General features: G+C 37.7%; 1 protein-coding gene across 10 annotated transcripts in view; it reads right to left on the reverse strand.

Annotated features, from left to right (window-relative positions):
- Positions 1–25,910, reverse strand: part of LUC7L3 (LUC7 like 3 pre-mRNA splicing factor) — a 72,456-nt gene extending 46,546 nt beyond the window's left edge. For 8 of the 10 annotated variants that reach the window (XR_006356289.1, XR_006356288.1, XR_006356291.1 and 5 more), the window contains exons 1-9: positions 25,660–25,910; positions 11,100–11,166; positions 10,462–10,501; positions 9,890–10,034; positions 9,283–9,357; positions 9,099–9,203; positions 7,871–8,032; positions 4,279–4,562; positions 2,233–2,393 (exon numbers count right to left, since the gene is read on the reverse strand). Coding sequence is in view for 6 of the 10 variants with exons in the window: in XM_044001096.1 (XP_043857031.1) it covers positions 2,233–2,393; positions 4,279–4,562; positions 7,871–8,032; positions 9,099–9,203; positions 9,283–9,357; positions 9,890–10,034; positions 10,462–10,501; positions 11,100–11,166; positions 25,660–25,758 (1,138 nt within the window). In the remaining 4 variants the exon portion in view is untranslated. The remainder of the gene's footprint in view (positions 1–2,232; positions 2,394–4,278; positions 4,563–7,870; positions 8,033–9,098; positions 9,204–9,282; positions 9,358–9,889; positions 10,035–10,461; positions 10,502–11,099; positions 11,167–25,659) is intronic. The other 2 variants (XM_044001097.1, XM_044001098.1) reach the window with 1 other exon arrangement.

Raw genomic sequence — 25,910 nt, forward strand, 5'->3', positions numbered from 1 at the left:
CCTCCTGAATCCAGGGCCGGTGCTTTATCCACTGAGCCACCTAGCTGCCCCTTTTCCTTGTAATCTTATCAAAATTTCTGATGTATTTTTAGTCATACCACATACAAATTACTACTCTAATATGATCTTAGCTGGTTAAGACAAAAAACTACATTTAATAATGGAAAATGAATCAACGGCTACAAAGGGCACAAATGAATTAAGTGCTATTAGAACTAATGGATAAACTAGTGATCTTAGTCTGGACTCCCGATAATATTGGCACGGAAAAGGATCTTTCAAAAACACTGAGGCAGATGTAAGAAACGATGAGCAGGTGGATTTCAGAGAAACCTGGAAGGACTTGCATAAACTGATGATGAGTGAGATGAGCAGAACGAGGAGAACACTGTATACAGTATCATCAACATTATGTGTTGATGAACTGTAATAGACTTGATTATTCTCAGCAATACAATGGTCCAAGATAATTCCAAAGGACTCATGATGGAAAATACTCTCCAAATCCAGGAAAAAAAACAAAAACCAAAAAACTGTAGAATATGGATGCAGATTGAACCATACAATTTCTTTTGGTTTTGGTACTGTTTCTTTTTTGAGGTTTTTCCTTTTTGCTCTGATTCTTCTTTCATAGCAAGACTAATGCAGAAATTTGTTTAATGTGATTGTACACATATAACCTATATCAGATTACTTGCTGTCTTGGGGAGGGAGAAAAATTTGAAACTAGAAATCTTATAAAAACAAATGTTGAAAACTACTCTACATGTAACTGGAAAATAATAAACTACTTTTATAATTAAAAAAAAAAAACAATGAAGCAGAGTTCCAAGAAATCACTAGTTTGATCTCTATTTATCGTCAATACTATTTGGATCTTGAGAGTTGATCTTTTTGCCAATAAAACATACTATCCTCAAAGTCTTACAAATGAAGACTAGGCGGGTTGTTGTTTTTTTCCTAATTGATACAATATGTAGCTACATTTGACATCAATTGCCTTCTGAACCCAGAAATTCGCCACCCAGGTAGTAGTCACCAAAAAAGATGAGGGCTTGACAACAGTTGTGTGGTTAAGAGATAGAAATAAAAATATCTTCCACATTTCTTATTCTTTTGATTAAGGGTGAAGCTCAGAATACTATAAACCTTCATTCAGGTTGTGAAAATGCCAGATATACATAGGAGAGGACACAGTCATAAAAACACATATCTTAGAAAGTTTCTTCTGGTTGTCCTCTTTATATTCATCAAAAAATTAAGAAATTAACTAAGAATAGGAATCCAAAATAATAGCACATTACTAGTTTATTTCCATGCTGGGAAAAAAATTTAAAAGTACTAGTACATGTACTTTAAAACAAACGCACACACTAAACCTACTGATCTTCACATAGGGACACAAATCAAGCAGAAAGTAAGTAACAACCACACAAGGCTACAAAAACCAGGATTAGGCTTTTCTTCTTTTACATCACTTACAAACCATACAAGATAAGAAAACATATACATTTTTAGGAGACAGAGACTTTAACAGCTTGGTCAGTACAAAGAGAAGGAAGCCTAGATCTAATGGAATGTGAAGGAAAAAAGGCAAAAGTAGAAAGGGTGCCTTGATGATGAAAAGAAATGATCTACAGAAAAGCTAAGAAAGTTAAAAAGTTAAGAGATGTTCTTGGGAAGACATTTGGTACAAGTATAAAAGAGATGTTTAAGAATGCTAGGAAAAGCACAAAACAAAGGGTGGAGAGATAATAGAAAAAGGAGAAAAGGGGGAATATTTGTTCAACAAAAGAAAAATGGAGTTGTTTTATCTGAAGGTTGTTTTAGGAGTTAGAATATAATTACTAAATAAAAAGGACAGTACCAAAATGGTAATTGACCTCCATTAAAGCATAACATCTAACTAATAAACTGCCATTATTGTCCAGTTAAATTACTATTGTTACCAATAACCAAAGGAGGGCTGTGCAATTAGAATCCACTTAAATTCTTCAAAATACCCAATTTCAAGGTGTGCCACTGATAGGTGCTATTTGAAGGGAATTAACAAAGTTAATGGACACTTCTACGTTCAAATTGTGAAAGAGAAATAAATGACAAGCTCATTCTGTTGCTGCCTGAAAAGGAATTTAGCTTTATATTCCACTGGTGTTTCCAGGAAAGTAGATTGGGATTTGGGGGGGGGATGGGGTTGGAGAATAATCTCATCAAATTCTCTAAAAAACCAACCTTTTTCCTTAGATTTCCTATCTTGCTCTCTGTCCCGACTTTTGCTTCTATGCTTATATGATTTCCGATCTCGACTTTTTGATCTTCTTCGGTCTCGACTCCGAGATCTATGTTTTCTTTCTGATCTCTCATGGCTTCTGCTTCTCCGTCGATCTCTACTCCTTAATTATTGAAAACAAAATGAAATTTTAGTCATTGTTACAGTCAAAAATCTTTAAAAGACAGAAAGAAAACTTGATGATTAACGAGGAAAGGCAAAACATACTTAAAAGGAAATTGCCTAAATTTATTTGCCTAGCAGTACATTTTTATCATTTACATCAAAGTGTGGATTACTGAAAGATGACAAAATAATGGGACTTGGCAGACACCCAGAAGCTCCCACCTGAAGTCTGATTTGAAATTGACTGAATTGGGTGAGACTGAGAGACTAAGTACCTATTTGTGACGATTAAATAGGGATCACACCTGGAAGGCCCTGAGTAGGGTGTTGTTCTCAGAAATTAAACCTAGTTAAGCTTGATTAAATTGAGACCACATGTAGCCAACCCTGAGGAGAGTGTGTTCTCAGAGGCTATGGACTGACATCAACGGGAGACAGCTCTCGACGAATCAACTTGAAGAACCTCCCATTTTGGGGAGGACGACAGGAAGTAGGAAGTGGAGGTTGGCGGACAAGAGCTTGTTCTTTGGGTTTGAGACATTGGCTTGGTAGCAGGACTTCACATGGGCTACTAGGAAAGCTAGGATTTCCATGCTATAAGGAATCTGTTCTCAATCTTTCTCTTTACTATCTTATAATGTATCTTTTAATAAACCCTTAAAAGCCTAAACTCTTGCTGAATTTATCAGTGATTTTAGCCAGTTTCTCCCCAAAACTGGAGGGCAGCAGATTAGAACCCAAATTTGGATTTTTAAACAACACAAAGATAAGGCTTTTTTCCCCTAAGAGAAAAGAGTTATTGACCTGGGGTCCATGGTTAAATTTCAGAAGGTCTGAAGCAGAATGGGGGAAAAAATGACATCTCTATTTTCACTAACCTCTATCTGAAATTTAACACTTTCTTCAGTTATTTTAAAACATTATTCTTAGAAGAGATCCATAGGATTTACCAGACTGCCCAAGTTGTTCATGACACAAAAAAGGTTAAGAAGCTCTGGCTTTGGGGCAGCTAGGTGGCTCAGTGGATAAAGCACCGGCCCTGGAGTCAGGAGTACCTGAGTTCAAATCCGGCTTCAGTCACTTAACACTTACTAGCTGTGTGACCCTGGGCAAGTCACTTAACCCCAATTGCCTCACTAAACAAAACAAAAAAAAAAGAAGCTCTGGTTTTAATTATGTTACACTTTTAAAATTCATTATTTGGTTTGTTCTAAAACATCCACCCTTGAATATTCTCAGAATACACAAAACAGCACTGAGGTAAGAGTTTTGATCATCATTATGTTCTCAAAAAGGACAAGAAAATAAACACATTTTTTAAATTATGTACAATAGAAAGTGAAAGAAATATAGCTCATTTGGCAACCATATGTAACATAACTGAAAAATAACAAGCCACATCCTGGTTGGTTTCTAACACTCAATGCTTAAATATCTTGATAAAACAACAGTGCTGGAAAGGGACCCCAAAGACCATTTTCCGCTTTCCTTTTAAAAACTGTATCTAGTCTGATTGTAAACTGATCTGATTAAAGATTTGCAATGAAGACTATTCTGTTGAAGAGCAAGTAATCTTTCTCTCGAAATCAACTTCAGCATTTAATGATCCTTAAAATTTTAAATCTTAAAAGTGAATTCAGAATTGGAGGAACAACTTGATGCCCAACCTTACCAACTAACAGTAAGCCACTATAGTGCTCTCTGAATCAGCTTCATTCTAAAACTGGGGATAAGACAAACTTGTCTTACTTAACTTCAAAGAACTGTTTGGAAGAGTAAGAGAAAATATGTGAAGTACTTTGTATCATCTTCTTCTACAGTTCTAAAGCAACAAATCCAAGCTCCTACTTGTGGGCAGCTTACAGTTAACAGAGTGGACATACCTGCTCCGCCTTCTTTCTCTACTTCTTGATCTTTTGTGGTCCCGGGACCTACTGCATCTTCTGTCAGAGGTCCGGCTTGAGTGCCTACTTCGTGAACGACTCCTCTTGCGTCTTTCTCTGTCACGAACCCTCTCCTTTTCCCTTTCTTCCTCTTCTCTTCGTCTCTTTCTCTCTCTCTCTTCCCTTTCTCGTTCCCTTTCCTTTTCTCTCTCTTCTCGTTCTTGCTTTTCTTTTTTTAAACGATCATCACGTTCGGGTTCTTCAGTCCTTTTTCTTAACTTTTCCTAAGCAAGAAAGATTAAGATTTAAACTTTACTCTTAAAAATTATTTTAGAGTTTAAAAAATACTTTATATTGGTCCAAACAAATTATAAATCGTTTGTCCCATTCCATATTTACTGGATGGTTTATTATAAGACTTTTAGAATTGTTTCTCTCACAGCTTAGAAGACTGAAAGTTAAAACCATCTATAACTAGAAAGAGGGGAAGCTGGAGTTAACAAGTCTCTGAGTTCTGAATCCTATGACACATGCTTTTGATTTTGCCAGCCTAATTAAACTAATTTCCCAAGGAAAAACACACCAACATACTTCAATAATTGCTTCCACACTCCCCTCCCCCACAAATGATCAATAAAACTCTATTAGTGGGGGCAGCTAGATGGCGCAGTGGTTAAAGCGCTGGCCCTGGATTCAGGAGTACCTGAGTTCAAATCCAGCCTCAGACACTTAACACTTACTAGCTGTGTGACCCTGGGCAAGTTACTTAACCCCCATTGCCCCGCAAAAAAAAAACCAAAAAAACCAAAAAAAACCCAAAAAAACCCCTCTATTAGCCACCTTTAAATAATTGATGCTTAGCCACTTACAAGCCAATAAAATAAATTCTCTTTGGCCAATTTAATGATTCTCTATAGTCTTGCTCCCTGAAGAGTAAGCAGCAAGGGTCCAGTATCCCAAGCTCCCCTCTCAACTTTCCCCATCCCACCTTATGTTTCACATCATTTCTGCACATCCCTTCCATAATAAGCCAACTTTTCCTTCATTCTGAAACACTTCCTCTCATACTTCTCCTATCTATACTTGTATTCACAGAGCCCTGGGCTTCTTTCTTTTGACACCACATCCCTGGCCAACCTCTCAACACTGGTTGCTATCTTCTCCCTCACCTCCTGAAACACTAGTCCGAGGGGGAAGTCTGAACATTCCTTGCTCCTCACTGCCACTTTTAAAGACTCCTTTTGTCACAATTCTTTAGCTTCTTCTTTGAAGTTGATTCTATTAAGTTTTCACACTATTGTTAAATAGCCCTCAAATCATTTTCCTTCCTTTCTCAAGAAGTTCAAGCATTTGGCTGTCTTCTTCTTTCTCACATTCTGCTTATCATGTCAGTCTTAACATTCACTTTGATGCAACTTCAAACACCCTAACTTCCTGGTTCCTCAAATCCCATACCCTACTCCTTTTCACTCTACTTCTGACACCCACAGTGATAACACCCTGAAAACTGAATCAGCACCCACGAGTATTTCTACTTCCCTTATATGAAATCTGACCATAATTTCCCATAATTTCATCAATCCTTATGCCTCACCCCTTCTAAACCCATTCACCCTCAAATCTCTCTAACCCTCACATTTTTCCTCAGCCTGTTACCCCTAACTTCAATTCTTTCCATCTCAAGTTCAGCTGAGTAATTCAACTCCATAATGTCCTCTACTCTGACTCCTATATCATATTACTACTCTTCTCCAAACCAGTATGATTCTCTTTGAATCATATATCTCTTCTTCCCTTTCTATTCATGTTCAGCTAAATGTACCTGGAGGAAGCCAAGAAACCAAATTATCTAAGTCCAATAGAAATTTATTATCCGCTTAAAGTAGATCCTCATTTCAGTAAGAAATTCTTTTATGCTAATATTTTAAACTTTATTTTTCTTGAAGTTTTTTGTTTTCTTTCACATGACTAATATGGCAACTTTTGCATGACTATATGTATAACCATTATCAAATTGCTTGTCTTCTCAAGGGGGGGGGGGGGAGGAGAGAATCTGGAACTCAAAGCTTAAATGAATGTTAAACTGTTTTTATGGGTAATTGGGGGAAAATGAAATATTAAATTAAAATAAGTTTAAAAAATCATTTTATGCTTCTCAAACTGGTTTCCTATTCCTTCAAAAAGCTCTTCTTTCTCAAGCTTCCTACTTCTCCCTCCCCTCAAGGGACTTTCCCTCTTATTTTACTGAGAAAGGTGAGGGCATGTCCTATAAGCACCTTGTTCTCCCCCCTTCCCTTCATCTCAAAAGTCCCCTGGATTTATCTCTCATTTTCTCCTTCTTTGGTCCAGTCTCTAATAGCATCACTGGACTCTGAGTCAGGACAATGACAAGTTTTGAATCTCATTTCAGACACTTGCTAGCTAGCTATGTGACCCTGGGCAAATCCCCTCCTAAATGCAAAATGAAGGGCTTGGATATTTCAACGACTTCTAAGGTCCCTTCCAGCTCCAATATCCTTTGCCATGGCCAGCCTCTTTCTTTACAAGTAACCTAGACCTCATCCCTCAATCATCCCATCTCCCTCTAGCCTTTAAACTCTATTAGTTCCTTCCTTACTAACCTCAAAGCTTGAGGATTCCCCCCCATCCATTAAAAACTCCACTAAACCTGACTATATCCTCATGCTATCACACTGTATCACTCCTCTTTTCATTTACAAACTACAAGAAAAGGCTATTTTCATTGCCTCCATTTCCTTTCTTTTCTCTCACTCCTGTGCCCTTGGCAACTGGGCTTCTGATACCATCATTCACTGAAACTGTTCTCTCCAAAGTTACCAGTGACCTAATGGTCTTCTCAGTTATCATTCTTCTTGCTATCTCTCTAGCACAGGGATTCTTAAACTTTTTCCACGACACCCCTCTTTGCCTGAGAAATTTTTACGGTACACAGGTATATAAAATAGGTAAACAAATTAAACATTTACTACCAAATTCACTACCCCCACATTCAGTTACGGGACCCCATATGGGGTTGGAGCCCACAGTTTAAGAAGCTTTTCTCTAGCAAATGATACTATATATAAACTACTATTTTCCCTCCTAAATAATCTCTTCCCTCAGTTTTCATAACATTACTTTCTCCTGGTTTTCTTCCTACCTGTCCAACCACTTTATCTTAGTCTCTTTTCCACATTCATTACCCATAATAATTCATGACTTTATACTGTCTCTAGTCTCAAATATAAACTCCTCTACTTGGATTTAACAGCCCTTTCAGCCTCAATAAACACTACTTTCCTTTTCTTCCCACACCCCACAGCCCAGCCAAACTGTCCTTCACACATAGCACTTTTGTCTCTCACCTTCATGGCTTATTAGCCATCTTCCCTCCTAGAATTCCTTCCTTCCTCCACTTTGCCTAGCAGAATCTCTGTCTGATTTGGAAAGCTTGAGAAAGCAACTGATATAACTCAAATATCATTTCTACACAGCCTTTCCTGATCCCAACCACCTTTTAAGTTTTAGGTAATTTTTCTACCTATTTAGATTATGTATATTGTCTCTCCTGGTCCATTAAGATAATACTTACTTTTAATTCTTCTACAGTGGCTTTAATTTTGGCATAGCCCATGTGTTGTTTTCCCATCAAGTGATCATCTACTCGGGACTGAGCATCTCCCACTATTAAAAAGGCTCCACATACTTCACAAACTTCCATCTGTTTTTCTTGAGCTGCGAAACTCTCAATAGTCTGAAACAAGAAGTCAGTTATAACAACATTCCCCCCACACCCCAACTAAAGACAAGCATGGAACAAGATCTAACCTCCAGAACAAGGGACACCAACCTTTTAATGAGGTGCTACTTTTAATTTCCCTGAAGCCTTGAGATTTGGGGTGGTAGAGGTGGGCGCCTCAGGGGATGTGTTGACAGTAAAGTCTTTGAGCAGAGCTGGAATCCTGGCAAACCTCAGTGGGGGGCATGGAAATGCCGACTTGGAAATCAAGCAGGAAAGGATTTGAAATCTAATGGTTAGGGAACCCTGATCTAAAAAAAGTCCCTCTCACCAACAACACGTTTTTCAACAAGACTAAATTTAAGCTTGAGGAAACATGTTGTTGTAATGGATTAAAGGATAATTTGTACATTATCCCTTCAAATACCATAGCACATGATATTTGGTACATGGCACATTTATTATGCATAAATTAGCCAAACAATGCAAACTGAGAACTAGGAAATCAATTAATGTTTGGTCAACATGTAAAATTTGGACATTTCCCACTTAGAGTTGAAAGGGAAGATATTGTTAAAGTACTTTCATTTCACTATGTAAAAACACCTGCTGAGTAATGTTATTATCAACTTATGAAAACAATGTGTGATTAAATGGAAAATTATATAAACCCTCCTATAAAGCTCTACTCTACAGCCTCTGCCATAGAGGTGACCCTTATTTCAACACTATGCACCGCTGAGACAGAAATTCAAGCTGGTTCTCCATAAAGCCTTTAAGACTATATCTAGTTTTCATAGATTAGTCTAAGTTTAGAAAGACTCATAATCATATGGTTGGTCATCAGGTAATGAATATTTCTGGCTAAAACAACTCATGATATAGAGGGGTTATATATCAATTAGTGGAGAATTATCCATCACCAATGAAATGATAGATGTTTTGAAGCATTAAAAATAAATGAATACTTATAAACTTTTGGGGACCGAGGAGAAATTCTATAAGGTATTATTAGGCCAATCAATTCCCTCTTAAAAGATCACACAAATACAATGGATAACAGAATGAAACTGGTACTCACTGACGTTGTGGATCTAAGCAATTCTCTCTCTTCTTTTAACTGTTCAACAAGTTTCATCATTCCTTGGGCCTCTTCTACCTTTCCTTCGGAACCCAATTCTTCAATCTAATAAAACCAGAACCAGTTAAGACAGTTCCAAACAAACAACTTCAACTTTTTCTGGTATTATGTCTATAATTCTTACCTGTTGCAGAAGTACATCAATTTTGTCAGTTAGAACTTGAATCTTCTCTTCATTTTTGCCAGTAGGTCCAGCTGCCTGATGAAGAAAATAATACAAACCAATAACTCATGAAGAGAAAAAAAGGCAAACATTTATACTCTGACACCTCATTGGACTAATGTTTTCCAATTAAAATCTTTAACAAGAAGTAATTAGCAAAATAAATTTTTCTTCAGATTTCAATACTGTAAGAGTATTACATTTCTTTGATTCCCTTCTGGCAGTAAATTTGATATTATGCTTAATAGCACTACACCTCAGCTACAGCAACCTTAGGAAGTTGCCATGGGCCTTGAGCATTATTAAATGATTTGCCCATTTAGTCTTGCAAATTGGTATGTATCAGAAGCAGGATTTCAACCTAGATTTTCCTGACTACAAGGCTAGGTAACTTTATTACACCATGCTGCCTCACTGATGCTTCATAGCATAAGAAAGTAATAAGAAAGCACCTGCTTTCAAATCTTATATCATCCTGCAAGTAAAGAAAGAAAAATGATACTGTATTGTTAGGAAGGTGCAGATTGAAGGTTCCAGTACCAAGAAATCTCTCAATTTCAAAACTTACCCCAGATGACTGCTGGTTTTGAGATAGTGCCAAACGAGCATGGCCTCGTCGAATTCTGCGCTCTACTTCTGCAAGTAAGCTCTGTAAATATCGCAGGAAATCTCTTTCATAACCAACTTTCATAAAACGAGAGCTCTTCTCATACCTGACAAAATGAAAAACAAAATACAAAAATGTATATACCTTCTTATACTGAAATCAGTCTGTATTATATTATGTTGAAAGCCATCACGGTATCTTATACAGTAACTCTGATTACTTTTATTTGTTAGCCTCAGAATAGTTAAGGTTTCTTTCGAATTGAGGTATATACTACCATAAAACGAGAATTAAACTGCCATGGCCCAATCATCAGTCTACCACTCCCTATCTAATAAGGCAACCATCTCCGAAAGCTGTGCATAAAAAGATAAAAAAGGGGATGACTACCATCACTCCCAGGCAAGGATTTAGAAGAGTGCTATGTTCATTCTTCTTCAGCAAACTTAAACGTCCCCTGAATCTTACCCTTTTAAATTTAAGGAAAAAGAAGAAAACGAAAAAAAAAAGCTACAAAAGCATCAGCAACTCACTGTTTCCGAAGGTTTTCATCATGAATTTTTTCACATGGACCTAGGAATAAAAGAATAAAAAACATAACTATCAGCAAATAACTTTTTCCAACCAACAAAAAGGGTTAAACATATCCTAAATAACCATTTTGTTCATTACTACATAGAAATGAAATTATGTTTGCTCTTCAATTGGTTCTAATAATAGATCCATGGAAATTCAAGGGATAGCAATAATATTTCAGTGTTCTGAAGGGTACCTATAAAGCTCTTCCAAATAATATCCTTTGGTGCCAACCTCAGAGAAAAAAAAAACTGGTCTAAATATCTGACATTCTTTATAGGATCAGAGGATTCAGAGCTAGAAGGAACAGTGCTGATCACCTAGTCCAATATCCCTTCTATTTCTATTATTACTCTTTTACAAATAAGGTTTAGGGAGGTTACATTACTTATATTTTTAAGAGAACTCAAAAACTAAAGTAGTAGACCAACCTACTAGTAAACGAAAGAAAAAACAGATTACTTAAATCACTGGCAAACCCAGAAGTAGTCTTTCTTTATAGTATTATAAAGGAAAGCATTTTAAAAACCTCTACCTAGGAATTAAATTACAGTTAATTACAAGCAATTAAAAAAAAAAAAAACCTTTTACTTACCTAAGTCTGAACGAGTATTTGTAAACAATTCAGCAGGACAAAAACCACAGAGGTAATATTTACAAACCTAACAAAGAGAAAAAAAGAAAAGTTACTTTATGCTTTAAAAGGTTCCATTTTTATTTTGATGTTCTAAGACTGACTAAGATATCGTGTTACTATTTACTGTATTATGGGAATCTACTTACTGCAAAGTAATAATTTTGATACTTTATTCATTCGCTTCTAATAATTAGCAACACCATAGATAAATCAGTTACTTTCAAATACACAGATATTTTATAAACCTCTCCTTGAGGCAAGAATGCTTTTAATGAGGCTATCCAAGTATATTCATAACTGGCTTCTTTAACATTCAATGCTAGTAGGGGGCAGCTAGGTGGTAAAGTAGATAAAGCACCAGCCCTGGATTCAGGAGGACCTGAGTTCAAATCCGACCTCAGACACTTGGCACTTACTAGCTGTGTGTGACCCTGGGCAAGTCACTTAACCCTCATTGCCCAACCAAAATAAACAAATAAATAAGCATTCAATGCTAGTTAATAGCAAATTGTTTTTTCAAGAAAGGTTTTCAAGGTCATAGACCTACAGCTAGAAGGGATCTGATAAACCAACTAGATTAAAATGCATTAACTTTCCCATGGACTACTAAACTACTGCTCAGTAAACTATCAGTTTACTGAGTACAGATGATCATATCCATACTTAAAAAGAAAACTAGGGGAGATAGTTTTATTTTATCATCTAATTTATATCCCTACGTGATATGTGTGTGGGTGGGAGGGAGTTATAATTTACCTTTGCAATATTTTATTAAGTCAATCATTATGAAATTTCAGAAGTCTTCAAAAAGTAGGTACATATTTTTAAAATCCAACCTCCAGAAATAAATCATTTCCTTGAGCTTTCATTTTTCACTGTCATTTAAAGAATTCAACATGCCCACAAAAGTATAGAATGTGTATAATTTCCAAGTTAAACATCTTTTTCTATTTTTTAAGATTAAACCAGAAACGAGTGTCCATCATTGCCTATTTCTAATATCCTGCAACAAAAACAAATTAAATTGCTGTCATTCTTTAAATTGTTTTAACTTTCTATCTTGAATCTCTTTAGCATAATTATCATAAAAGTCAATGTAGAAATGGATCTATCATTTATTTCCCTCTGTATATCCGAATCCTTTTTCAAACTATTTCCATTATTTTATGTCCCTCATTTACTCTCTAGTATCACTTGTACATTAGAGTCCCATTACAATAAAGTCAACTTTACCTTTGCTAATGTTATGACAACCTACTGCTTACAGATGTGGTATAGTGGACAGAGCCTTGAAGTCAGGACACCTCAGTTCAAATCCTGCCTCAGTTTCTGTGTGCCCCTGAACAAGTGACTTCACCTGTTCTCTCTCATCAGTAAAATAAGACTGAACTTTGACAGCTTCTGTGGTCCCTTCCAGCCCTAAAACTATCATCCACTTAGAATCCCTGTGATTCAGTCAGGGGCACCTAGGCAGCAGCTCCCTTCCTTACACTGAATCCCTAGCCACCTTCTCTAAGTCAACACACCTAAAGACCTACTATTTACCAGGCTCCATGCTAAATGCTGGGGATACAAAAAAAAGTAAAAGACAGTCTCTGCTCTCAAAGAACTCAATCTAACAGGGGAGACAAGAGAACAGCCAGTGAAAATGCATAGAGTATGGAGATGGAATGTCTTGTGTGAGAAACAGAAAGGAGGCGGCCAGGGTCACTGGAATAGAGTACGTTGGGGTAGTTAAGGATTAAGAAGATGTAGGCAGCTAAGTGGCACAATGGATAGAGAACCAGCCCTGAAGTCAGGAAGACCTGAGTTCAAATCTCATCATGGACATTTACTAGCTGTGTGACCCTGGGATAGCCACTGAATCCTGACCGCCTTGCCAAAAAAAAATTAAAAAGAAATCAAAAAAAGATTTAGGGAAAGGCCAAGTTATGAAAGGTTTTAAATGACAAATAGAGTATTTTATACTTGATCTTGGAGGCAATAAGGAACCACTGGCATTTATTGAATGGGGGTGGTAGTAGTGGTGGTGGTGCCATGGTCAGACGCCTGGCCTTTAGGAAGGCTTATTTGATAATAAGGTGAAGGATGGACAGATGGGTGGAAACCAATCAGCAGAGTACTGCAAGTGTCAAGGTATGAGGTTATATGGGCATGAACCAAGTTGGTAGCAAGGTCGGAGAAGAAAAGGGGCTGTGTGTGCAAGATGTTATGAAAGTAGAATCAACAAGATTTGTCAATGGACTGGATATGGGGGATGAGCAAGAGTGAGGAGTCAAAGATGACATCTGGATTAAGAGTCTGCATTAAGAGTCTGGGTAACGGGAGGAATTCATAAGGGGGAAGGGTTTAGGAAGAATATGAAATTCCATTTTGGACATGTTAAATTTTCGATGTCTAGATGCCCAACAGGCAGTTGGTGGTATAAGAATGGAAATCTGGAGAGGTTAGAGCTAGTTTAAAAAAAAAAAAAAAGGGAGATCAAGATGCCAATTGAACATAGTTATCTAGGTTTAATAAAGCCAAGAACAGCAACTAACATGACGACGACGATGATGACAGCTCTGAGAGCTAACATTTATATAGCACTTAACTATGTACCAGGTACTTTGCTAAGTGCTTTATAATTATCTTATTTGATACAACCCTAGGAGAGAGGTGCTATTATGCCCCTATTGTACAGGAGGAAACTGAGGCAAGCAGTTTAAGTGACTTGCACCTGGGATTTCTGAGTCTTCCTGATTCCAAGTCTGGCACTCTATCCACTGCACCTCTAAGCAGACTCTCTATATGACAAAAACCCAGAAGAAGAAATTAGATTTAGATAATGCCTTACATTATATACCATAATACATTCCAAATGGATCCATGACCTAAATAATTTTAAAATAAAATAGTGGAAAAAAAGGAGGTACTTTATACAAGTATGTTTGAAAGAAGGGGCTTCTAAACCAAACAAGCCATAAAGATGGCCAAGATAAAAAGTCAATTCTGAAATCCGGCCTCAGACACATAACACTTACTAGCTGTGTGACCCTGGGCAAGTCACTTAACCCCAATTACCTCACTAAAAAAAAAAAAAAGTCAATTCTGATAGGAAAATTGAAATGCTTTTGCATAAACAAAATCAGTGTAGCTAAAATCAGATGAGAAGCTAATCATATATCCATTTTGCACTCACTGTTATATAGATTATAATGTATGATAGATTATAATAACCTAATCACAATGTTTGCTAAACTATCCAGATATCCCAGCAGTACTAGTCAAAAAAGTTCGGCTGCTTATGCTCTTGGGTATTTCTTGTTTTGTCTACCCTATTCACCAAATCTATTTTTCTGGTTTTTAAGTAGTAATGAGGAGTTTTGGTGGCTGCTGCTTTATAAAATACAGTTTTATGTCCAATAATGCTATGCTTCCCTTGACTATATTTTTCCTCATCATTTCCTTTGAGCTTCTAGCCAAATGATTATTTTGTCTAGCCCTAAAAAGAAGCCCCTCAATAATTTGATTGGCATAGCACCAAATCTAAATATATTGTGGTGTAATCCATAATGAATGTTTATTATATCTTCCATCATCTACAAAGACAAGATAATTAAATCCATGGGAGACAATAAGATCTCCAAGGGAAATAGTATAAAAGGAAAAAAGAATGGTCTTGAAGACATTTCCATTTAAGTTAACATTTGTTTATGTTTCCTTTATGGCCTAGCATATAATCTTTATAAAGGAATCAAGAAATGTGTATTCTTTAATATTCCCATCCAGAAGTAGTAACTGGTGAGTCAAATCTAGTTAGCCAACAACTGATATTTATTCTTGTTGGGTTCATTCCATCACAATAGGTTGAAGTTTTTGGAAAGACCATTGAACATGTTGATTAAGAGGTAATTGATGATCTCTAAATTAGCAGGCTTTTTTAAAAATTCAATTTTATTTTATTTTCAGTTACAAATCCGCCCCACCCCACCCCACCCATAGAGAAGGCATACAAAGCCCATTACAAATATATAGACATGGAAAGGGCAAAGGCTGAAGATGGATAGTATGTTTCCATAATGAATACTTTGGAATTGTGGCAGGTCATTGTGTTGTTCAGTTATTAAGTCTTTCAAAGCTGATGACTCATTGTGTAATTTGTTCTGGTTCTACTCAATTTGCTTTGCATCAATTCATGTCTTTCTAGATTTTTTAGAAACTATTCACTTCAACATTTTTTACCACATAATAGTATTCTAATACATTCGTATAACTTGTTCAATCATTCTCTTATTGGCAGGCATCTCAGTTTCCAATTCTTTGCTACCACAAAAAGAACTGCTATAAATATTTCTTTTCTTCTTTCTTTGATTTCTTTGGGAGTACAGACCTAGTAGTAGGATCATTGGGTCAAAGATTATGTACCATTTAATAATTTTGGGGGCATAATTCCAAAGCGCCTTTGAAAACAATTAGGCTAGTACAAAGCTCCACCCATACCCCCACCAGCATTTATCACTTTCCTTTTTTGTCACAATAGTCAATCTGATAAGTACCTGTATCCATTCATAAATTAGGGAATAGCTCTTATTCTTGAGTATTTAAATCAGTCCCTTATATACTTTGTTTTTGTTTTGTTTTGTTGATGGGGCAATGAGGGTTAAGTGACTTGCCCAAGGTCACACAGCTAGTAAGTGTCAAGTGTTTGAAGCCAGATTTGAACTCTGGTCCTCTTGAATCCAGGGCCAGTGCTTTATCCACTATGCCACCTAGATGCCCCCTACTTAATGGATTTTTATTCAATGAATGAGCATATACATTCAAAGCTTCTTTCTTTCTTGGGGAATGGGGGTTAAGTACTTGCCCAGGGTCACACAGCGAGTAAGTGTCAAGTGTCCAAGGTCGGATTTGAACTCGGGTCCTCCTGAATCCAAGGCTGGTGCTTTATCCACTTCACCACCTAGCTGCCCCAGTCCCTTATATACTTTGGAAACAAGACCTTTAAGTACGCAAGCATGATAGCAAAGGGAAAGTAACTGGACAGTAAAGATGTACCAAGAGGATGACTGAGGAGTCCAGAAAGACCATGAAATTACTGGGAAGTGAGGGAAAACAATCAAGAATACAGCTAAAGGGGTTAACCTTGGCAAGGAAGGTCATTTCTCCTAAAGATGGGAGGGAAGAATCAATACATATAAAAAAAACCCCACTATTAATTGCTCTCTAAGTGCCAAGTGAAGTGCTAAGTACAGGAATACAAAAAGAGTACTGAGAGGGTCTTTTCTTTCAGGGAACTAATAGCCTAAAGGAGAAAAGGAACACATCCCTGCAAAGGGAGTTATAGTTTGCAAAGTCAAAAAGATGATCAGTAGAAAAAGAAAGCAGTTAATCTATATGCCCTTTCCAAAGGCAATTTTAGTTTTAATTTGATTCCAGTTCTCAGAGCAAGAGATAGAAAGAGGGTTTACAAGAGTGCTTAGCTCCTTCCCAGTCTTGTCCTCTAGAGATCTAGTTTGGAGGATGAGAAAGAACATGAGGATGAATGAAGATAATTGCTTCTTACTCTATAATTCAAGTTCATCTACGCTAACATACAACCATCATCTTTTAAAATACTACTTTTAAGAAAAAGGTGTTTTGACAGCTTTTGTATTATTACTCATTGCAGTCATTCATCAAATCTAATTCAGATCCCAGATTTACAGAGTTAGAGCTAGAAGGAATTTTGGAGACCTTCTAGTTAACTCCACTTTAGAGAGGTTAAGTGACTTGCTAAAGGTCAGAGAATAAGGGATCAGGATTCAAACCTAGATCCTCTGATTCCAACTCCACAGTATTTGGCTGTCTTTTAAGTTGAATTTAATTTATCATTTACCCTTTCAAGATTAGTGATAGAAGTAGGACAGTTTTTCATCAAGTAGTTTTAGAGTTTTAGGACTATACAACAGAATATAGAGGACACATGATGCAACCCTATCAACATTAATTGACAAAAAAGGTGACAGGACATAGGATACGATCAAGATATAGAATATCTGTATTGGAGGAGGGCAGGAAGAAGAACCCACATACACACCCCCCACAATTAATGGATTTGTTTTGTTTGAGGATACATGTTACAAGTCTCTCCCTAATTGGAGAAAAAAATTAAAATTTTTAAAAGTTCTTGTGAGTAGGGGTTATTTTTCTTGGGGTTTGTATCCCCAACACCTAGCAGCGTTCCTAAAATATAAAAGGCATTTAAGAAATGCATGCTTACTGAAAAGAGAAAACGGTGGCAAATTGAGGCAGAGGAACTATGTCCCAGTGAATCATAGCAATATCCTTTCTTTGTGATTAAATAAACCATATTTTGCTAATTATTAGAAGGTCTCTGAGTATTTATTTAGTTACAATTTTAAGGCAGAGCCACCAGACCAACACAAGATTGGGAACCTCCCAAAGTCAAACAGCCAGTCAGTGGAAAAATTTAGACTAAAATTCAGACCTACTTATTTCTATAGGTTACCACTTTTAGTATTCTTACTCTGTTCTCTCAAACCTTATTCATTAGGTTGTCTTATCAGTTTTCCAGAGGATTTGGGGGATATGAAAGAAACATCTGAAATTTGAAAAGCTAAAAAAAGAGATCACAAAAGAAAATAAGTCAAAGCCCTATGGTGATACGATCACACAAATACTGCCACTGTGGTAATCAAAGACACTAGTAAAATCAATCATTTGGTTTCTAAAAATCCTCAATTATTCAATTCAACTATTTCCTTATTTTTCTTTGCCAAGTTTGTAAATATTACCTCGTGTCTTTTGCCCTACTGAAATTTCTGCAAACAAGCATTATGAATCATTAAAGTTAAAATTTCACTTGATTTCCTGAGATAGCCTCTCTTCAACACTGCCCTTAATGTTATAAAGAAAAGTTTCTTCTAGGTTTCCTAAACAATTCCTTCACTTAAGTTCTTCCTTAGCTTAGAGGATAACAAGCATTTATTAAGCTCTCACAACATGCCAAACACTGCATTACTAAGTTCTGGAAATAGAAAAGCAAAAAGACTGACTGCCTCCTTACTCTCATGGAGCTTACTTTTTTTCTTTCTTTTTTTACTGAGGCAATTGGGGTTAAGTGACTTGCTCAGGGTCACACAGCTACTAAGTGTTAAGTGTCTGAGGCGGGATTTGAACTCAGGTACTCCTGACTCCAGGGCCAGTGCTCTATCCACTGCGCCACCTAGCTGCCCCTTTTCTTTCTATTTTAAAAATCTTAATAGAATCTTATTTTTTTCTAGTTAAATGTAAAGATAGTTTTCAACATTCATTTTTTAAGATTTTGAATTCCAAATTTTTCTCAGTCCCTCTCTTCCCTCCTGCCTCCCCAAGACAGAAAGCAATCTGATACAGGTTATACATGTACAATCACATCAACATATTTCCAAGCTGTGGGGGGGAAAAAATCAGAAAAAAAAAAAAAAGGGGAAACCTCAAAAAAGAAAAAAATAACAACACAAAAAGTAAAAATCGTATGGTTCAATCTTCATTCAGATCCCACAGTTCTTTCTCTGGATGTGGAGAGCATTTTCCATCATGAGTGCTTTGGAATTGTCTTGGATCATTGCATTGCTGAGAAGAGCTAAGTCTACCACAGCTGGTCTTCACACAGTGTTGCTAATTAAGGTGTACAATGCTCTCCTGGTTCTGCTCACTTCACTCAGCATCAGTACACTTAAGTCTTTCCAGGTGTTTCTGAAATCTGTGGCTCATCATTTCTTATAGCACCGTATGTCATTACATTCATCTACCACAACTTGTTCAGCCATTCCCCAATTGATGGCCATCTCCTCAATTTCCAATTCTTTGTCCCCAAAGAGAGAGAAGGAACTTACATTCTAAATCAAGAAGACAACTAGAAAAGAACTGGGGGAGCAGCTAGGTGGCGCAGTAGATAGAGCACTGGCCCTGGATTCAGGAGGACCTGAGTTCAAATCCAGCCTCAGACACTTGACACTTATTAGCTGTGTAACCCTGGGCAAGTCACTTAACCTCAATTGCCTCACCCAAAAAAAAAAAAAAAAAAAAGAACTGGGGACAAATAAGGGATACCTGAACGGAGACTAGTGGCAGAGTCCTTAGAATCAAAAGTACGGTCCTCAAATTTAAGAGGGCTAAGACAGATCCCAAAAGGCTTAATACAACTTTTTTTAAATAATAAATTTATTTGTTTAGAATTTTCCCCAAGTTACATGTAAAAACAAATTTTCATTGATTTCTTAAAACTTTGTGTTCCAAATTCTCTTCCTCCCTCCCCACCCCTTCTAAGAAATCAAGCAATTCGGGGTAGCTAGGTGTCGAAGTGGATAGAGCACTGGCCCTGCAGTCAGGAAGACCTGAGTTCAAATTTGACCTCAGACACTTAACACTTATTAGCTGTGTGACCCTGGGCAAGTCACTTAATCCCAATTGAGGAAGGAAGGGAGGGAGGAAGGAAGGGAGGAAGGAAAGAAGGAAGGAAGGAAGGAAGGAAGGAAGGAAGGAAGGAAGGAAGGAAGGAAGGAAGGAAGGAATGAATTCAATATAAGTTATACATGTGTTAACGCAACTTTTTAAGCTTAAAGCTGCACAAAAGGCAGATAGGTGGCCCAGTGGATAAAAGCACTGGCCTTGGATTCAGGAGGACCTGAGTTCAAATCCAGTCTCAAGACACTTGACACTTACTAGCTGTGTGACCCTGAGCAAGTCACTTAACCCTCATTGTCCCACCAAAAACACACAAAACTACACTAAGCCTTTTGGGACATTCTGTACATAAGGCATTTAAGCTGTAAGGAATTGTGATTTGGGGTTTCCATTACCATGTCTTTGCTTCATTTTGGTCAGACTGAAATGATGTAATCTTAAAAGCCATGCCACATTAGCGCCCAGAAGCTGGCCAGCTTGCAGCTGTAGAGCCACCTGTTCATTCAGTCAATCAAAGCTACCAGCCAATTAGCTTGGGGGTGGGGTGGGGGGTGTGTGCACGCGCTCGCGCTTGCTCGAGGCCCTGTTTCGAAGGGGGTTTCGGGAGGAGAGTGCTTGGGGTTTTTTTTTGGGGGGGAGGGAGAGAAGCTGGGATGTTTTGAGCTTCGGACAGGGCCAGGAGACACAGCACAGCTGATTCTCCTTGGAACTACAGATTCCAAGTGGTGGTGAGTTTGTGCTGTTGAAGCTAGACTAGCTCTTTGGGCTAGCTGGGCTGGAGGCAGGTTTGGGGTGCCCGGGGCCTTTTTATCCTAGAGATTTAGATTCTAACTATCTGGGAAATGGGACATATTTTTCCCTTTCTCTATCCCCTTTCTCATTGTCCTTGGCTCTATTAACTTCACCTGTGTAATAGATTTGTTCCCATTAATAAAACCTGATGTGTTTGTGGAAAAAAGGCTGTTAATCTCCTTTCTCATCCCAATATTACCTCGAGCCACCCAATTAACTCCCATACTAAATTTGGCCCTTACAAAGCCAACTAAACTCCCTGAACCTCAGTTTCCTAATGTCTATGAAATATGAAGGTTAGACTTAGATAATCTCTAGGGTCCCTTATAGAACCAAATCCTTTAAATTTTGAGTGTTTACAACTTACAAGCCACTGTTAGTTGCTGAAAGACCACACAAAAGAGAATAAAACAATTCTGCTGACATATTTAGTATGGACTTATGAAGAGTAAAATACTGGGGATACAAATGGGAAAAGATTCCTGGCCCTCAAGAATTCCATAGTTTTGGCTGGGTTTTTTTTGGAGGAGGGGAAGGCAGTTAAAATAAGAGAGGTACAAAATGTCTAGTAGTTCCTATTCCTATTAAAGTAGGACATCACCATTAAGTGAAATCTCAAAATTTTACTGAAATCATGGAAGTTTTGTACATAGCTGCTAATGAAATAGCAAAACAGTTTACAGACTATTCTACCTCTCATTCATTTATTATTATGTGCTGCCTATCATGCACATAAAATGCCACTGTTAAGTGATGGTGAAATACGCTGGAGGAGTAAAGACAACCTTTAAAACTAAGGAAACTATTGATCTGATAATTCAGAATGTTTTCTTTTCATAAATATTAAAGCAACACTAATAATTCAAAACAGTAAAAAATCATCCCCAGACATTTTCTGTTCATTTGAAGGGATGCTGTCCTCCTGCCAATTAAATTCTCAGAAAATCACAAATTTCAAATGTATTAAGTGAAGCATTACAATTCTTAAAAGGGAGGAAACAAAACAACACAACACAACAACTTCTAGTTTGTAAACAACTACAGAATGTCAACACAGAAACATAATTTGTACTCAATTCTCTGAACAAATGTTTATATAGCCTGATAATGCTGTCCCCCCATAATTTTTAAAACAATTGCTTTCCACAAATCATCTTATAGTAACTAGCTTTTCTTACATGTCAATTAATACTCAAATACTGCACATCATGTAAACTTCACTTTTTCATGGGAAATTTTTATTCTTTATCTCTATATGCACTGGAATACTTGGCTATGAAGCTAGCTGTGAAGATTTATACTGCAGGATATAACCATATGAGATTCTTTTGGTAGTATCTATCAGTATTTAAGCTTCCTTTGATTTAATCTACAATGGACCTCCAGGTTACCAAACTTTACTCATAAGTAATCAAAAAAATGTTCAAAATTTTGAAAAACCAAACACATTTATTGTCTAGTTTTGAACAAATTTGTTTAACTGAACCTCACTTCAGAACTTCACAATATTTTCAGTTGTTACACCATAAAATTCCCTTCAAATAAAGTTACCATTAGTTCCTTACAATCTTATTTATCCTCATAAGGTCCTTCCTAAAATACCGCCAGCAAAAGTCAAGCTGCTGAAATCCTCCCACATAGTTCACATTGAAAAGTATTTATACTGGGCTGTTACAATTACTCACTTCCATGGTTACAGCAGTTACTAGGAACACAAGGGATGCTTAATGTAGAACCATCAATAATGTTTTTGAGCAAATAAAAATAACAAAAGGGGAATTAGAATCAATGATCCCTGAAAATTGCTACAAAAATTTTATTTCACTGGAGATTGAAGAAAGTATTTCCCACCTCTCAGCTCCCCCAGATTGTGATAGTTCTAACAATCTACAAGAGGCAAGCAGAAAAAGAGCAGGAATCCCACTGTGTAGCAGCTCTAGTAGTGCGAAGATACAGTAAAACAAAGTAATAAGCCTTTCAGAAATCCAGCTACAATACATAATACTGATACTACAGTACCACTAAAAATAATTTACAAGGTTGATAATTTGCACCACAAAAGATATCTTAATTTACTGTTTACCAAAAGATTTAAAGAGTTCCATTTAAAAGAAGTGTTCTCCAAAGTGCAGTTTGCTTGGGAGATGTTCATCAACACAAGGAGAGGAAGGTAGGCATAGAGGAATTGGCAGGAGTCACTGAGAGTATTGATTAGAAATGAAGCACACAGTAATCCATATCTGCACAGTTTAAGACGCAGGCCAAGCCAGGATATAGGACTAGGGAAATGGGATAGTTCCCATTCATGCCCTTAATAGTTAATATTGTCAGAGTGAATAATGTACTGGACATGGGTTAGATCCAGGTTTTGCCACTTAACTACCCTTCTATGACCTTAGGCAAGTCAAACCATCTCTTTGGGCCTCAGTTTGTTCAAGAGAAAATCAGACTAGATTACCCTTGAAGTCCCTTCCAACTCTAAATCTATGAATGGAAATTTTAATTTAAGGTGTTGTTGAGAAGTCTTCAAGGAAAAGCTGAATGACCATTTGACCAGATGTTACAGGTATGGGTCGATTACTTAAGGAATCTCCAATTCTAAAATTTTGTGATACTGTGTGATTTGCTTCCCATTTTCCAGCTTTACATAAAAAACAAAGGCAGTAATGATCATTCATGGGGACTGGTAATGAATTATATACCACCTACCTCCCAACAGAGGGATGATAGATTTAACATGAATAATAAAACATTTTTGGAAATGGACAATGAAGGAATGGTTTTTACTCAACTATGCATATGTGTTTGTTTCTTTTTCTTTTCAGGTTGGAAGAAAATAAATGCTTGTTACCTGAAATTTTAAATTGAATGAAATCGAACAAAGGTACCCATAAATCAAATGGTTTTTCTTACTGAGAGAGAAACTGAGGTAGGGGAAAGAAAAGATGAAACTAAATAGAGGAATTATATCTATATTAAAGTTTATATACACACACATACGTGTACACACACACACACACACACACACAAATCAAGCCGCAAAACCCTCAGGTTTGGCTCTAAGAGCAGGGAAGGCTAGATAATCACAGGTAGGAATTAGTAGTATTATATTAGTCAGATAGGAATCTGCAAATTAATTAGATATGATGTCATGAGAATTCATTATTTCATTATAATTTGATCTGCAGGGCCCACTCAGAACATGGCTTTTATTCTTATCTAATTCCACTTGCTTACCACACACAAAAATATATTCGAAGAAACAATAATTTTTTAACTTCATGAATTTGAAGGCCCTTCAAGCATGACCGATTTGGATCACAAGCAGTATGGGAGGCATTTCTGAAGTACAGAAAGAACACTGTCAGAATCTGAAGACTCAGAAAACTAAGATTCTACAGCATTTTCCAACAACTTCCCCAGTACTTATTTAGCACTTAATAAACATTCACAGTTATCAATTGCTATGTGACAAACTGGCAAGGCACTTTAACTTCTGAGCCTCAGTTTTTTTACCTGGTAAAAGAGAGTTGTTTAATATTTATACTAGCCTACTTCAGAGTTGTGATGTAAGCACTTCGTAAACCTTGAAGCTCTATGTAAATATCACTTACTAATAATTATTACATGCTACAAATCAATGCAGGTAGAACAAAAGTTGAGGTAACCAATTTTACAAGTTTTATTGGGCAAGTCACTGTACTCTTATAACGATACTGTCTTTTCTCTCCTAAGGGCACCATTGAGACAATAACTTAAACATGTCATAATACAAGGGAAGTACTGTTTCCAGGAAAAACAAGAATAAGGTGGAAAAACCAAGGGCTTGTCATCAGCGGACTAACCACAACTAGGAGCTTTTTACATCCTTAGTGTATTTTACACCTTTTCTAAGTATATGGTAAAGTTTTGCCTACTAGACTGTAAATTCCTTCAGAGCAGGGTCTGCCACTTTTTTCATTTCTGTAAACCCTCCAGTCCTCTAGTATCTGCTCTAAAATACATAGAAAGTCACTAACGGAAAGTTTGCAATTAACTTGTAATACAGTTAGCTTATCCTTTTATCATCTCTACTACAGTTTAGGCTGAGTGAGTACCAAGCTGGGTGGAGATAAGGGAAAAAAATGAAGACTGGTGCTCGAAGTCACAACGAAAACTAGGGCTGCCTAAAGGTTAGGGAGTGCCAAACCCAAGGTAGTTACTTCAAGTTTCCCCCTTCCTCACTATTAAGTTCCAATTAAGTGTTAAGAAATCCTATTGGGCAAAACCACCTTTGGAAGGAAAACTTCCCAAGTTTTAAAGTAGATGTAAGTGAATTACTCCCCACAAAATGAATTACTTAAAAAAAGACACTTCACTCTAGTGAGTAAGCATGACCTTCAAAACGTCACTCGACAAACGATTCATGATTATTTTTAAGCAAGAAACACAACTATTTTACAGTATCTTAAAATACTATTTATGGTCTTAGCACGGTGCCCAGAGCGTAATTAAGCGCTTAATAAATGCTCACTTGACTTCTGACCTCACAGAGAGAGCACTTTGTTCTGCAATCCCTTAAATCACTTATCTATTACGTCACAATGTTTGTGGAAAAACGACCACCCTGTGCGGCAAGGTCTTTCCTTTTGGATAGTGCTAATTAAAAAAAAATAATAAAATCCCACCTTTGGAAAAACTCTAGGCGTGATTTCCCCGCAAGAAATAAAATGGAAAAGAAAAAAGTTCCCGACTGCCCTTTTTAGCCGCGATCAGAGTGGGCGATGGGCTGCGGAGGGTGTCCTGGCTCCAGCCCTCTCCGCACGGCTGCCGAAGTTTCTTGGCACACATGCCCTCCCCGCCACTCTGACAGGTCTCTCCCAACGCCACGGAAATGCATACCCGGAGGTGCAATACCAAGGCGTAGTAGTAAGAGGCGAGGGGCCGCTCTGGCTGCGGGGCTCGGAGGACGGACAAACACATACACACACCCCAGCTCCACCGAAACTAAACGGGGGTGGGGGTGAAGGGGCGGGATATGTTGATTCTCCCCACTTCCCCACAGGAAGCCGCGCCTCCCGAGGCTGGGAAATAGAAACATTCTCCCTTCCCGCGCGGGCCTCCGTAGTATCATTATTGTTATTATTTACAAAGGAGCTAGCCCCGAGGCGAGCCCCTCCCTCCGGCGGTGGTCGAGCTCTCAGGACCGAACCACCCCACCTCCGGACCCTCACCTTCCCGCATCGCCCCCCGAACTCGGCTCGCCCCGCCCCGCCCCAGGTCCAGGCCCAAGCCAGCCCCAGGCCCCGGAACTCACGCTCTCATGGTCCCACCGCACGTTGCTGCGCTTCTCGTCAGGGGCCAAGTTCCTGTCCCGGCCCATTAACTCATCCAACAACTGCGAGGCCGAAATCATGATGCTTCTTAACGGGCGGCTGCTTCCACAGCCTCGGGATCCAGAGAAGAAACCCCCCCAGCGACGCCGATGCCGACGCCGTCCCTCGCTCCCCGCCGCTCTCTGGCAACAGGGGCCGCGGCTGCCGCTGAAGAAGAGACGAGTCAAAATGG

This window comes from Dromiciops gliroides, chromosome 4, assembly GCF_019393635.1.
Source record: "Dromiciops gliroides isolate mDroGli1 chromosome 4, mDroGli1.pri, whole genome shotgun sequence".
Lineage (NCBI taxonomy): Eukaryota > Metazoa > Chordata > Mammalia > Microbiotheria > Microbiotheriidae > Dromiciops > Dromiciops gliroides.